Source organism: Leucoraja erinacea, chromosome 32 (assembly GCF_028641065.1).
Source record: "Leucoraja erinacea ecotype New England chromosome 32, Leri_hhj_1, whole genome shotgun sequence".
NCBI classification, from domain to species: Eukaryota; Metazoa; Chordata; class Chondrichthyes; order Rajiformes; family Rajidae; genus Leucoraja; species Leucoraja erinaceus.
Window position 1 is genome coordinate 18,038,397 of NC_073408.1, and position 16,345 is coordinate 18,054,741.

The window sequence follows — 16,345 nt, forward strand, 5'->3', positions numbered from 1 at the left end:
GAGTGACTATGACTATTGTTAAACATTAAATCTGAAATAGTCACATCAGTGTATGAACGGAATGGCTCCTCAGCAAAGGGAGAAGTGGAATGAATTCCAATGCTCTAACTGTGGGGGGCAGGGAAGGGCGGTGGAGGAACTTGCTGATAAGGATGAATGAAATTGGTCAGCATGATATCAGCCCCAATTCTTCACAAATTATTAGTTTAGGCTAAATATTGAGACCAAGGGTGGCATGGCGGTAGATTCGCTGCCTTACAGTGCCAGAGACAGAGGTTCGATCCTGACTATGGGTGCTGTCTGTACAAAGTATGCACATTCTCCCCATGACCTGTGTGTTTGCTCCATGATCTCCGGTTTTCGCCAACACTCCAAAGGCGTTCAGGTTTGTAGGTTAATTGGCTTGGTATTACTATAAATTGTCCCTAGTGGGTGTAGGATAGCAGGGACCACCGTTTGGCACAGACTCGGTGGGCCGAAAGGCTTGTTTCCGCGCTGTATCGCAAAAACTAAAGTGGCAAACATTTTTGTCTTCATCAAAACTTAGCATGTGGCATGAAAACACCTGCATTTATATGAAGTATTCACATTTCCATATTTCTATTGTTGGGCTTTTACCAATTAGGATTCCTTTGACCAAGGAAAACATCGCCCAAACGTTTGGGCCAATGGAATTTATCCATCAATCAAGGAATATGTACAAACAGGATTGAGCAGCCTGGGGTTTGGGTCTGGACTTCAGAAGTTTGAGCCACATTGTATCTCCGATACATCAAGTTATCAGGCCTAGCAAAGTTGGACAACCAAAAGACTTTTCACAGTCCCCAGGAAGTATATTTTGCCAACAATTTTAGACCAATAAATAATCTCATCTTTATTTAATCCGAGTAGATGATACCCTAGATTGTGTCATTTTAAATATGGATCAGTGTGAAACACTTTTCATAAAGCTGTGGAATTGTATTATTTAAAAAGGAAACCAAAAATGCCAAACCAACAGAAAATGCAATGGGAGATCCCAGGGATCAAAGATACCAGCCATTGTCACTGCTGTCTCTGCCCTCATTCATTCTGTAGGTTGATTGTTTGCAGGAATGTACTTAAAAGGTACCCTGAACCAACAAATCCTATTCAACTTGCTAAATTTTAAGCAAGATCCTCTTCACACCTGGGTTAGCATTGGGAAGTGTTACCAACCTTCACTGTTTCAGCATTTAACAGCAGCAAGACAGGGGGCTTCAGCAGCTGTGAATGTAATCAGTCTCTGGATCAGGACCATCAGTAATGAATAGTGCCCAGCAATACAGATCAGCAATCGAACCAGACACTTAAAACAAACTCAATTGCACACCTGGGAATGATGAAATAAATTTGACATTCTCGCAGACAGTGGTTTCAAATCCACGGCAGTAACCTGCAATTAATTTTACGTTTAAAATTGGGAAAGGCGACTTACTGCATATTTTCTGTGGAATCATGCCGTGCTTCCGGCTTCTTCTTTACAAAATTCATTTCTTCTAAAGAAAAATAAGATTAAAAAGTGAGCTAATTGTCGAGTTTCAGAGAATAACACATGTGCACCTCACCGCTAGGTTCACCCACTTAACAGACGACAACAACACATTATTCACCATGTGTTCTGAATCTGTCCTGGCCTTGTACCATAAAATGCTGCAATCTGGTCAAAGCAAAGCTGTCCGAGTCAAGTCAGTTCCCACGTGGAGAAATACGCCACTGAACTTTAATACATTTAATCATCGGCCAATTGCAACAGGGAAAACAGAAGCATTTAACTCATACATGCTGTGATCAAACCAGGAGTTTAACTTATTAGAGATAAAACTGACAAGACATTATTTATTCAGACTACTGAGGAACTAAAATAGACTGTCTATCTTTTCCAGCTGTTCTGGTCCAGGCAGATGGCTTTTGCTCAATGATAGTTCATTCCCTTCTGTTAAAACCTAGGAGAAAGCTAGAGCATCAAAACAGGCCATACCGACGTAGAAATATCACCCTCCGACACAGATTAGAAATACAAATATTAGTCAATGCACAGCAAATCATGGAATATTCCCTTTTGAAATATTTCAGTCAAGTTCAGAGTGATAAAGAACCAGGGGTCAGTGAGGTCCGTACATCTGCTACCAGATTAAACGAGGAACAGAATATAAAGATAGAAAATATTTTTGACCTATTACAGACCACGTGACGGGGTTAATATTTTCTTTAACATGAAGAGGATTTATTTGGTTTATTTCATAGCTTCAGACCCATATTTCCTTCATGAATATCAACTCTTTCAAGAAGATAGAATAAAACAGAAGCATGCTGGAAGGCCACTAAGTGCAACCAAATGAATGCATTTCATTTTGTACTGTTGGTCAAGAGAGGATCGCCTGCCAGACCATGCTACAGACTACTTCTCAACCCTTCAAAAGTCAGTGGGATTTTTTAAGCACCTCAACTAAAAGGTTGTCATTTCACCAACAGTCAAAAACCTATAAACTCCAAATCATATTTTCTATAACCCAGATTCTTTTCCTCATCATATAGTTACAGCCCCCTTTTCAATATGCATGAAGTTAAGTTGCTTTGCATAACAGAAACAGTGAAAACTGTATGAACCAGCTTACCGCATGGAAGTGCGTTGGTTTGGATGGTCAGATAATTCTCAAAATTTAAAAAAAAAAAAAAAAAAAAAAAATACCCTTGATCCCTCTTTAAAAGTTGTCTGTGTTCATCTGGAGCCCAGAAATTGTGTTGATCCTTTGTTAGTGCACTCAACAAGAAACAAGGCAGCGAAGCAGGAGAGGATTCACGACACAATGGCTACTCCCTGTTAACTAAACAGCTATGCGTAATGATTTTAACCAAAGTGACTGAGACTCCATAAAAGTTTCAGTTCTTTTTGATAGGTTTCAAATACCACTGATTTGTGCAGAATTCACAAGTTTTCAATAGCAGTTGCAGCTTTATCAGATGGTGAACCGGGGTAGGGTCTCACTAACAAAGACATGGCACAAGTGCAGTTGGTTATTAATCTTCACCACACACCATGTCAAAGTGTTGTGAGAACTCTGGCAGAAGACTGCCTGAAGCCATGCTGGAAGAAACAGTTGGCTCAAATCAATTCCGGCTGATGACACACTTCCAATCTATATTAAAGTTACAAGGGATCCCTCTTAGTTGAATCCACCAGTCAAATGAGTAGGACACAGAATTCTTTGACAGGAAAAATAAAGTTAAAATCTCAGTTCATTCCAAATTTCTCAGACTTACGAGGCATTGTTTTAAGCTTTAACTTGGCAGGTGTATAGTTCCTTGAAGGTGGTGTCAAAAAGGCTTTTGGCACATTGACCTTCATCAGTCAGAGTATTGAGTATAGAAGCTGCGAGGTCATATTGCAGAGACGCTGTTGAGGCCGCATTTAGAGTAGCGTGTTCAGTTCTGGGCACCATGTTATCAAGTTGGAAGGGGTACAGAGAAGATTTCTGAGAATGTTGCCAGGACTGGAGGTTCTGAACTATAGGGAGAGGTTGAGCAGGCCAGGACTCTATTCCTTGGAGCGCAAGAGTATGAGGGCAGATCTTATAGAGGTATATAAAATCACGAGAGGAATAGATTGGGTAGATGTAGAGTCTCTTGCCTAAAGTAGGGAAATTAAGAACCGGAGGACATAGGTTGAAGGTGAAGGGGAAAAAATTTAATAGCAATCTGAAGGGTAACTTTTTCACACAAAGGGTGGTGGGTGTATGGAACGAGCTGGCAGAGGAGGTAGTGGAATCAGAGAATATCGCAACGTTTAAGAAACAATTAGACAGGTACATGGTTTAGAGCAGTGGTTCCCAACTTTTTTTGGCCATGCCCCACCTAATCACCTCTAAAATCCTGATGCCCCCCCCCCCCCCATGTGGTGATATATAATTCTTATCATTTAAAAAGTGAACTCCGTTTCAGCTGAAGAAGCTTAAAACGCCAATATTAAAAGTTATTACAACCAATACCTTGGTTGTAATAACTACACAATAAAGACCCTTTTTACCCCCAAAAAATTATTTACTCAAAATAACATCTGAAACATAAACTACATATGTTTACCTGATGGAAAATCCTAAAAAATAAAAATCGAAAATTTGGACCCAGACCTCAGTCGCGCTCAATTGCCCCCCTTAAAAATCAAATTGCCCCCCTGTGGGGCGTATGCCCCACGTTGGGAACCACTGGTTTAGAGGGATATGGGCAAATGGAGGCAGATCGGACTCGTGCAGATGGGACATTTTGGTCAGTATGGGCAAGGGGTGAAGGGCCTTATTCCACACTATATGACCATGAATCTATGTTAGTTAACTTATTTTCTGCTCCATTCCTCGGCAGCAAAGAAATCCATTTTCTTCTGGTATTTTCTTTCCAGCAACTGTCTGCTTTGGTAAGAAAATTAATTGAAACCTCCAGTCCTCCATACTTAGTTAATAACACACACACACACACACACACATTGAATTTCTGCAACTTAAAAATGTTACAAATAATTTGTAACCATGCTCCAGATTTCAAAAGGTGTAAATGGGGAAGCGGAAAATGTGGATACAAGCACATATTGGAAGGCGACAAAAATTAGATAAAGATTCTCGAGTTCCCTAAGCAAAAGGCATGAAGAACAAAATAAAATTATTGGTTAGGTCTAGTCAGTAGAGTACTCCCAATTCTGTATTTAACACTTTAGTAAGGATGACAAGATGAAGAAGTTTACTATAAAGAAAATAGAAATGTATATTATTTATTTCAAGGATTCCCAACCTGGGGTAAATTTACCCCCAGAGGGTAAATTCCACCTACCCGGGGGGGTAAATTTGTTGATTCTGGGTTTGTACATATTTTTTCTCATTGACTGACTGAGTTTGTTCTGGTATACCGGTCAGTAGCTGTTCATCATTAGTTGTTCAGAAATAACATTGTTATGTGCTATTAAAGTTGCCTGGGATAAATGGGACAAAAAAGGTTTGGAACCCCTGCATGATTAGGTAGAGATCTGTGGTAGACAAAATTGCTGGAGAAACTGAGCAGCTCAAGACTGAAGAAGGGTCTCAACCCGAACCATCACCTATTCCTTCGCTATATCGATGCTGCCTCACAAGCCGAGTTTCTCCAGCACGTTTGCCTACCTTCTATTTTTCCAGCATCTGCAGTTCTTTCTTAAACAGATAGAGATCTATGCTCAGTTCAGATCCATCTATGGTCTTGCTGTTCGCATTCTCTAATGCACTCCAGTTCTATAACCGCTTCCAATCTTAGCACGCTTCAAACATCGACTGCTGCACGCACTGGTCTCAATTGTGATGAAGCCTTCAACTGCTAGAGCTCAAATGTTCAAATTTTACTACTTAAACCTCAGTCTTTCTATTGTGCTCACCACCAATTAAGCTTTCTGATCTATCGGTTATTTGCCCCAATATCCTCTTCAAATTCTCTTTCATAATTATTTCTGTAAAGTACCTTGTGCTATACAAAAACATGAATGATGCAAATTGTGATTATACTGATGAGTAAATCTAAACAGTACCAGTTTACTGCACAACATCGAAGGAGAGATTTAATGTACACATTCAAAATCATGGTCCAGTAGAAGAAACTGACATTGTTGATAGTTCGTAGGAAAGAAATGTAGATGCTGGTTTAAATCGAAGGCAGACACAAAATGCTACCTTCTGTCCCGCTCACAGATCTCTATCCCGCCCGCACCCGACATCAGTCTGGAGAATGGTCTCCACCCGAAATGTCACCCATTCCTTCTCTCCAGAGATGCTGCCTGTCCCACTGAGTTACTCCAGCATGTTGTGTCAACCTTGTTGATAGTTCTCTAGCTCCTTAAAAATAAAATACCACAGCATCTTCAAAGTTGTCCTTAAAGATCAAGTGAGGTTTTCGTTTAATATCCCACGCGATGAACAGTACCCATATCAAAACACCACCAGATTGTCACCTAGGAAGTTTGAGATGAAGTTACTGGAGTGGAAACCATCTGATCTAGAGACAAGAGTGTTACCAAATGAACCATATTTGAGAAAGACATAAATTATGTTCTTGTTGGTAAACCTGCGATCTAACAGAATTGCTAACACACGAAGCAGATAATTTCACATTAATTTTGCTCCTCCTTCTCCTCCAAATATCTGACACCAATCTATTTAAATAAATATTTTTCTGCATCTCACTTCCTTCAGCTACACATGGTAGCCATGTTCACCCACTGGCATGTCACACTTCCTCACCTCATACCTTTCCAAAAACTACTTAGCTTATCCCCAAAACTATTTGGCTTACATGCTGGATGCTGGCTAGTTTGAACACTTGCTCTACAATAAAAGCTTAATTAATAAGCACAAATTTCTCCACATATCCCTATGCTTTAATTTCAGATGACAGGAATGAAATTCAACTCATGATCAACTTCGTTAATCTGGTTTCTGTTATGTGCTGAATTGGACAGGGAGATGAGAAGTTACAGGGGAAAAGGAGCAAAATCTTATGGGGAGTTTGTCATTCTTTATTCAATCCTAGCAAGGAATCTTGGCAAGGCATGGAGTTTACAAGTGCAACAGAGACTTTTTTTTATTTTAAACAGTCCAATACTTCCATCGAGAAAACATATCTGATTTGATAGGCCAAGGGACACTATAAAGGTGGAGATGGTGTTCATAAAAGAAAACATATTTTCTAAGTGAGCATCCCGAGGGAAAATTTTACAGGAGAGGTACCCAGCTGACAGAAGGTACCCTTGACATAGGAACAAGTCATCGCTGTACAATGTGGCGCAAAGTTAGTTTTACACAGTACCCCATTGAGTGATCAACAATTAACCTTATAACAGGATGGTTCAATGTGTTGCTGCTGCTCGCATGGCCATCATCTTTCCAAATGAGGTGGACTGCTGTTGGTCAAACTAGCACCCACAGATAGATACAAGTTGTTTCATTCTTGCAATGAGAACCATATTGTAAGAACTGGGCAGGTAGGTTGCCCTTCCAATAAGCTGGATTGATTTGAGAATTAAGGCTATGGTATAGTGTAAAGCTTTGTATTGGATGCAGTCCAAACAGATCAGATATACCATGCATAAATACAATCGTCAAACTTAAGTACAATAAATAGAGCAAAGGGAAAGACAGAGTGTAGAATATAGTTAATTGGTTGCATGAAGTCAATGGTTCTCACTAAATATTAATGGAAAGCCATGGCTACTTGGCGCTCAGAATTTAAAAAAACCCAGAATGACTTGGATTGGTAAAATCTGGTAAGAGAGCTGCTAACTGCTTGGGAGTAAACCCATTTGTTGAGTCCTTTAATGTATTTTTGGATTATAAGTGAACAAATGGACCACTATTAAAACATCTGCATTTTCTTGCCAATAATTATACCGATTCTTTTTCCCAAATCCCAGAACTTCCTACCTCCAGAGCGACGAATAAAAAATTCCCAAACAGTGCAGGTAATTACTCCTTTTGTAAAGGATTCTTATTGTTAACTTTCTTTTAACCAGTGTTAATTATATCTCCAAAATAAATTTTTGAAATTGGTCACATATGGAAGCAACACTACTGCTGCACTTGCACAAGTTTCCGCTGGTGTGGCATCATTAATTTTTTTTTTTTTTTTAATGCATATACAAGTAACCGCTGATTTTACGCAAACAATTTCCTTGCAGACTTGAGACACAGCGTGGAAACGGGCCCTTCGGCCCACGCCGATCAGCGATCCCTTGTACAGTAGCACTGTCCTACACACTAGAGACAATTTACAATGTTACCAAAGTCAATTAACCTCCAAACATGTTTAAGAAGGAACTGCAGATGCCGGAAAATCAAAGGTAGACAAAAATGCTGGAGAAACTCAGCGGGTGAGGCAGCATCTATGGAGTGAAGGAAATAGGCACCGGGGATACAGATTCACACTCAAATGCATACAAAGTTACAGCACAGAAGGAAACCATTGGATGCATACTGGCTCTCTGCAAAGGTAATGCAAATAATTGCAGTCTTCCACTCTCAATCCATATTTGCAAATTATTTTGTTTTATATATTGTTTTATCCAGTTCATATTTGTGAACACCATAATTAAATCACCTTCCACTTAACCTTGGTCGTGTATTTTAGAGGATATTCACTTTTGGTTATTTTTGGAATCAACTTAATTCCCCGACTTCTGCTGGTTAAACATACTTGCAAAAGGAACAGGTTCTCTCTAACTACGCTGCCCGTACTCAATGACTTAAATACCCCTTAGCTCCCCCTGCAACCAACTGCATTCAAAAGAAACCAGTTCCAGTCTCTGCAGTCAACCCACATTACTAAAGTTTCTTAATCCATGGAATCATGCTAATAAATCTCTTCTACACCCTCTTAAAAGCCTTTACATCTTTGCTAAAGCATGACGCCCAGATTGGTCACAATACCCTAGTTGTGCCCAAACAAGTGTTTTTACTTGCCTTTTTTGGCAAGCTTCAACTATGAAACTCAAAATATTATTTTTGCCTGTGGAAATGCTGCAGACCAGTTGATTAATGCAATTATCGATATCAAAATGGATACGCTTCATAAAATCCAACACCTCTTGCTGGGTTTTTGCGAGGCTTTTCAGGGGGTGTAGGATAATTATTAACTAGATGACAGTGTAATTGTTGAATTAGCAGATACAGATCTTGTGCACACAAACAGCACCCCATGTTCCCAAGAAGACAATCGATCAATTACAAACAATGTTTCTTGTCGGGAGAAAAATCTGATCTCTTTATGCCAATAAAGCAGCAAAATCTGCAACACTAAACAAGAATTCCTTCTATTAAAAAAAAAGCAGCTGCCCATATCCACCAAATAATTTTACTGGAGGTGAAAACTTAATTTAGCTTCTATATTTTAGAAGCCAACTGACAAATTATTGAACCCAAGACGCGACTGCGTACAAAAGAAGAGGAAAAGATCAAGAAAGAAGTTGACGAGGGTCAGAGTAGATGGAACAAATGGAGCTGTACTCCTGGATTATATTTTGGCTCAAGTTAAACTGCCGACACCTCCGCTTATAACTGGATATTTTTTTTAGAGCAAATTCCAAATGAAAGTGCTTTCTGAGCCAGTTCTGAATTTATATTGCCAGGCAGATTTAACCCGATATTGAATTCAGACCAACACACTTTGGAGCTACAAATCCTCCATTAATGTACTGACAAACAATTCACAGGTAACGCACCAGCTGAATAAAACTGGTGCATTACAGCCTTTGCAGGAGTAGAAATGCAATATTAATTTTACCAGTGACAGTTATCAGGGAGTAACCATAAGGAATTATTTCTCTGGTGCTTTCAGCAGTATTTAGAGAACGCTTACAAAGATTGTACAGCTTCTCCTCCCTTAGAATATTTCCCAAACTAAGTAAAACAATATTAAGAGTATTTTAAAAACATATTACAAACAGCTGGCTATTAACTACACTTCCTCAAATATCTCAGTTCATTAGTTGCTCAACAGCTTTGTATCACTTACTTTGTTTCGATAAAACCTTAATGAAACATCTGAGAGAGAATTATCTACTAAGTATAATCCTACATCATAAACAAAGACTGCCTCATTCATCCAATGCCCCTCAGTTTCACATTGTTATGCTGGCTTTCCAAAGCAAGTATTTAATAATATGTTGTGCAGAGCTTTCAGTATCTGCCAACAAGTAGAAGAAGCCTCATCAAGTCAAAGAACAGGGCTGCCTCTGAACCACAAATATTTTTGAACAAGAATTGAATGGCAACAGGGACGGTTCAGGTGCAGTTTTCTGCAAGTTGATACAACATACGTTCAAATTAGTTATGAATCGTTCCATACTTTCTATGCAGTTATATTATCATTCTTTTCATTTGGCCGATAAGGAAATGTTCATCGTTGGATCAAAGTCTGCCCATCAACTTAATAGGTCTGCCACACATGCACATCATCTTTGCCCCAAAGAACAAAACAGAATCTCCCTTATGAAGTGCAGGAAATTGTAGAGTCATAAATATATAATCTGCTTGTTCAGCGTCTACCGCTTTGGGCTTGTTTTGCTTATTCTGTGCTAGCAAAGTGTGGAAACACATAATTAGTTGACATGCCCTGCTGAAATGGTAGGAATTATTACCAATTTCAGCAAATTGGGTAGGAGCAGTCATCAGCAATAAAAGCAGTTTTTGAAACTGTGGTATTCTTTTAGTGAAACAATGAAGGGAAAACAGGAGAGGCGCACACATCCTGATAGAGGTATTGCCTTCTATCAGAAAATCTTTGAGAATATCAGCAACTAACTCACACTCATGAAATATCCATGAGAGGCAAATTCCATACAATTAAAACATATGGGTTGTATAATTGTGGTATAACGAGGATATTTGGCAGCGCAGTGTCAGTAATCTTATACAGCCAATGGTTTTAAAGTTTCACATTCAACTTCTCACTACAATCCAAGGAACCAGGCTCTGGAATTTCTTCTTCATGCCTTTCTGCAGTTTTTTTCTCATCCTTCCTGTAAAGTTGGATTTTACGGTTGACATTAATGACAAAAATTAAGATAAATCTTAAAATCCTAATAAAAATGTTATCACTCAATGTCAAATGCAACTTATGACACTCCAGTCAGGTGCTTTTGTGACATTTTATTATGATAAAGGATACTGCAAGATACAACATGATATTATAAAAGGTGACATTGTGGACATGGTAGCATGACACTGGACTATTGATCTGGAAACAAATTCAATTATCTCCAAGACAGCTCTAGAAACAAAGAAGGTTGTACCAGTATCAGCTGACCATGAAACACACTGAACTATCATAAAACGATGCCCGTTTCACATCATAACCCTCGGGATAGAATAGTCATCTTTACCTACCCTGAGGGATCATTAATTGACTCTGGACACAGTGGTTGGCTTTTAACTGCCATCTGAAACGACCTGGGAGAATTAGAGGTTAACAATACATGCTGACTCGCATTCTTTGGTGGTTCAAAATATACAGCAACATATCTTGCTCATTTCCAGAATTTTATTCCTGGAGTTTTTTTAATTTGAAATTCAGAAAATGACACTGATATATTTATAATAACTTTATCTGATTTTTCTTTAAATCACCACAGCAGAACTTTAGCCTTTATTCTAAACTGGTCATCTATAATGATTTTGCTTCAGATTTTACACAAGTTTTCTTTAAATTGCAGTTACTATTTCCATTCAATTTGAAATGACGCACACACACGCAACTATTAAGTGAGTAAAGTAGGTTTGGGTCATATAATCCACCTAAAAAGCAAATGAAAGTTTTAACATTAAAACAAACCAGTAATGTGATGTTGGGGGTTTCAAAGGGAATGGAAGATATTACTTCTGGACTGAAACGCATGCCAACATTGTGACCATGTCAATCACCCACAAAAGTGCTATGCTGGTCCAATACTGTTGGTTTTTTTTTAGTAATAAAGGGTACTTTGCTAAGTTTTCATCCAAATGGATCCATGTCTTAGAAATTATTCAAATTCAAATTTTGACTTTAATACTCAATTTAAAACTCTTGTTTTGAAAAAAAAAATGTACAATTAATTTGGGTGGTTCTTGAATAATGTACAGAATTTTCTCTTACATAGCAATAGTAAAACAACTTTGTAACAAGACTAGATCAGCAAGGGTATCAGGGGTTATGGGGAGAAGGCAGGAGAATCAGATTGAGAGGGAAAGATAGATTAGCCATGAATAAAAGGCGGAGTAGACTTGATGGGCCGAATGGCCTATTTATGTTCCTAGAACTTATGATCCTGCAAGACTGGCACCAATATATATCAGTAATGCCGACCTGGAAAGCAGGGGGGGGGGGGCAATGAAGGTGCAAGTGTGGAAACATTAAGAGCACAAGAAGAAATATTATGCTGATGCCATACTGCACTAGCTTTTACTGGATGAACTGGGATGGACAATCAAAGAGCAGGCAAAAACGTTACACCAAGATATATCAGCATGATGCCACAACAGGAAAAGTGACAACTACTGAATGGAGACCGGCCGCAACTAGTGGAGATGTTGGGCGGCACAGTGGTGCAGCAGTAGAGTTGCTGCCTTACAATGCTAGAGACCCCAATTCAATCCTGACTATGGGTGCTGTCTGTATTGAGTTTGTACATTCTCCCTGTGACCACGTGGGTTTTCTCCGGTGTCCTCCCATATTCCAAAGACATGCAGGTTTGTAGGTTCATTGGCTTCTGTAAATTGTCCCTAATGTATACGATAGAACTAATGCACTGGTGATCGCTGGTCGGCAGGGATTTGTTGGGCCAAAGGGCCTGCTTCTACACTGTATCTCTAAACTAATTCCCAACAGGTTTTATAGAAAAACACACAATCACTAAGCTTAATTATGTGCAATTAACTATCAGCCTCTATCAGGTTTATTACTTTATAAAATGATCTTAGAAGGTAAAGTATTACAGAGGTAGAACTAGATTGCATGGTTATGATTTGCAGCTGTCAAAGGGGAACTAATTAGGATATCTAAATTAAGTTAGAACAGGGAGACAGTTGGTCATTCAACTGCAGAGGAGAACATAATTGGATTTTGGCTTTGGTTAGATTAGTGAGAGCATGTCAGAAAGTTTAACAAAAATGTCATTAAATACAACACGAGTGACTGATGTAATATCCAACCAATCACAAATTGTAGAATATAACATTAGCACAGCAATCAGAGGGTATCTTTAGCTTGGTCATTGAAGCAAAGCATCGGGCCCACACCCCAAGCATTGTGTGCCCACATTAGACCCATTGGTTGTTGTAGCGGCAGATTATCATATCTTTCAGGTAATTAGCACCCTAGCCACTTTTTGGATGAGCATGGTTGAAGGGGGTATCTTCTAAACGCATGCAAGCTCACAGAGACCTTCAGAGCTTCTTCTCAGATATGACTTCAAGACAGTCTTTTGATGAGTAAATGCTTTATTGCTGCTAGAAAACAGCAAGATACATCCAAGTTTCTTCCGACTCGTTGCGGCAATCTTCTTCAAACTCCAACATTGCTTTAGACATTAACAAACTCCTCGTGTCTCCGTAACACGGGCAAGATCCACATGATCTCACGTGCTGCTCTCACATGGTAGAAGGGTTAACCTCCCCCATGGCTCTCCAAACTCATCTAAAAAACGAAACTTCTGCACGAGCATCTAAGCTCCAAACACGCCCAAAAACACGTCATAAATCCCACCCACAATATAACGGGCAGTCTAAAATTTAAAGGCACATGCCATCGTCAATGACATGCAAAACAGGCCAAATGGCCACTACAGTTCTGTCTCTTTTGAAAAGTATTGTCAAGCTTTTCAAAATATGTTTGGCCATTAATAAACCACATATCCAATTTCATCTAAGTAAGCGCGAGTTACAAAATTAGTAGCAAGAATAAAGAGGTAAATTAACCTGAAACTCGCACTCCTTTAGTATATCTGCATTCACAAATGGTAACGAGAGAAGACTGAAGTTTGGTTGAATCCGAGTGCCAAGATAGTTGGTCTCAATAAAAACAAGCACTAAAACTACTATCTTTAGATGAACGAAGGTGATGCTAATAGATCCAGTGCCGAGTATCATTCATGGATGTGGATCATTAATGACCAGACAATAATTGCATGCAATGAAAACAATGATACAAGATTGTACACTAATTTTACTCTTGTGGACCCATTAGTTTAATTGTGGTGACTCTTTGCCATACAAGAATTTATACCACCCGGAATCGTAGCACGATGGCAGCCTCGCCAACAGTCTGCCTGTCTTTTCTGGGTTATTTTTAGTGTGTTTTAAAAGTACGTGTTAATGTTCTCTGGTTTGTTTTATGTGGGGGGTAAGGAAGAAATTTCAATTTCTCACCTTACTGGAGATGCGATTGTTTTCCGGATCGTATCTCCAGTCGCTCCGAGGCCTAACATCATGGAGCTGGCAGCCATGCTCGGGACTGACTTTGAGCCCCACCGCGAGGCCGTGGACTTAACATCAGAGCTGATCCCTTGCCTGGGATCGACGCTCCAACCGCGGCCTGTGGATTTCACCATCGAGGAGCTCGGTCTCGGGAAGCTACAAATGACACAGGTTTTGACTAGCCCTGACCCGGGGTCAGATCGCCCGGCGTGGGAGAGCTGAGATTCTCTCCCCCTCCCCCAATGCAGGAGCTTGATTGTCCCGACTGCGGGAACCAAGATGGCCCCGTCAACAGAAGGCTCGAAGCCCTCGAGCGCGAGAGTACAAAGAGAAGAGATTGAACTTTTTTTTCACCTTCCATCACAGTGAGGAATGTGGAGGAGTCACTGTGGTGGATGTTTTTATGTTAAATTGTATTTTGTATTCTGTTGCTTTTTATTGGTATAACAGTATGGCAAATGAAATTCCTCGTATGTTGCAAAACATACATGGCTAATAAAGTTTTATTATGATTATGATTAAATCAAAGAAGATAGACCGATTCAAAAGCCAGAAATGACAGACATATGATCCTCTGGTTGTACTAAAAGTATAATGCCAGCAAGTTGCTCACCTACATCCTGATCTGCGTCCTGGTACACAGCGAGATCCTGCCTCTGGTAGACCTGCAGTTCCGGCCTCGGATTCATAAGCACCTCCTGCTTGATGAGCAAATCTGGTTTTTCGTTTCTGCAATCTTGCAACTCTGTTGGCTGAGCTTCCCGGCTTTCTTCCAGATTAATAGTGACTGGTTTTGTGTCCTGGTAGAGTCCACTGCTGTCAATAAGGACAGGCTGATAGGCGTGTGGTTCCCACACGACAGGCACGCGTCCAAAGACCTGCTCCAGCTGTTGAAACGTATAGTTACAGGTTCTCTTACCACGACCTCTTTCCTTCACTCGACTATAGCACCTCTTCAGAGTCTGTATAGGAATGAAAATAAGGCTTAAAAGTAGTTTTAAACACAAATTAAAATGTATTCTTTCATAGAACCCCAGAACTGAAGGACTACTTTCCTTCCTCCCACTGAGTGCAAATCCAGAAACTCCTATTTGATCTCCTAAATTTTGACCAAAAATGCTTTATTTCCTGCTCTTGGTGCTGTCCTACATTACAGGCCCAGCTTGCCCTTCAGATTCATACTGTGAACAAAGAAAAACTTGATTCAGTTAAAAAAAAAAAAAAAAATCTTACTTGAAACATGCCAATCTAAGAAACAGTAAAAACATAGTTTCACTCTCACACTTAATAGTGTTCAATCATGGTGACAGCAGACAAGTACTCTCCCGATAGTGGCAGGAGACTGCCAAGGGTGGAACAGTAATTAGTGTCTTTCCTGAGGACCAGTAGCAAAATAATCTTATTTCTTATTTCCCTTAATACACAAAGTTGAGACAATACTGACATCAGGACTATGACGCATTCAAAGTTATGGGGACCCTGACTAAAACATATTTATTTTTTAAAGCAAAGGCCTCATTAGACATCATGCCTGAAGCGGTTAAAATCACAAAGAAAGTTACGTGGGACGATTATTGTGGACTTTTGGTGAAGCTAGGTAGTAAATTTACAGGTTTTCACCTCGCAGAAGAAAATGGGTGCTTACATCAAAATCTGAGAGATTTGGAAAGTTACTTAAGAGATTCTGCTGTTGTTACATAGAGCAATATACTGCAAATAGAGCTGTTCAATACCTAGCTCCTTTGTAAAAGTCCCTCAGAAAATCCTGGTGATACTTTCCTGGTCCATCACAGCTTCTAAAGACAAAAAGCCAGGTAATGTTTCAGGTCTGCATTTCCACACACAACAATTCTCCTCACTCTAGTAATGCCAATTGCCACTCTAGTATGAACATTAAAGGATTATGTTGGCTATTATAAATTAAAGGTTCCCAGTCCCTATAGAAGTATAGGCCAGTGGGAAAAAGAATTTGGGAAAGATATTCAATATTCCCTAGTGATGCTGCAAGTATAAGTGTTTTTAATTCAAACTGTTTCAATGCATTTACAAAAAGATGCAACACATTAAATGTGAAATTATAGGTGGTTAACAACTAATGTTTCCAAAGTCTGTTATGTACATTTATTAAACACGATTACTTCACAGCCTGTAAACCACAATACAATTTTCACAGGTATTATTCTACAAGCAGTTGTACATAGCACTCTGTCCACCTCCAAAACAGATTTCTTGAGTAACATATAATAACAGCATGACTTGCATTGCCTCACATATACCAAGGCACAGGGAATTGATTATTTCTACAACATGCCAAAAATATCCAATTTAAAAAGATAGTAAGTAAAAATGTGGGCAGAGAAGGACACACTGAT

At 39.4% G+C, this 16,345-nt stretch overlaps 1 protein-coding gene across 2 annotated transcripts in view; it reads right to left on the reverse strand.

Annotated features, from left to right (window-relative positions):
* Positions 1 to 16,345, reverse strand: part of LOC129712409 (myb/SANT-like DNA-binding domain-containing protein 2) — a 34,886-nt gene that overhangs the window by 8,888 nt on the left and 9,653 nt on the right. The window contains exons 2-3 of one of the 2 annotated variants that reach the window (XM_055660822.1): positions 14,587 to 14,935; positions 1,457 to 1,514 (exon numbers count right to left, since the gene is read on the reverse strand). In XM_055660822.1, coding sequence (XP_055516797.1) covers positions 1,457 to 1,514; positions 14,587 to 14,935 — 407 coding nt within the window. Of the gene's footprint in view, positions 1 to 1,456; positions 1,518 to 14,586; positions 14,936 to 16,345 lie in introns of both variants that reach the window. The other variant, XM_055660821.1, reaches the window with a different exon arrangement.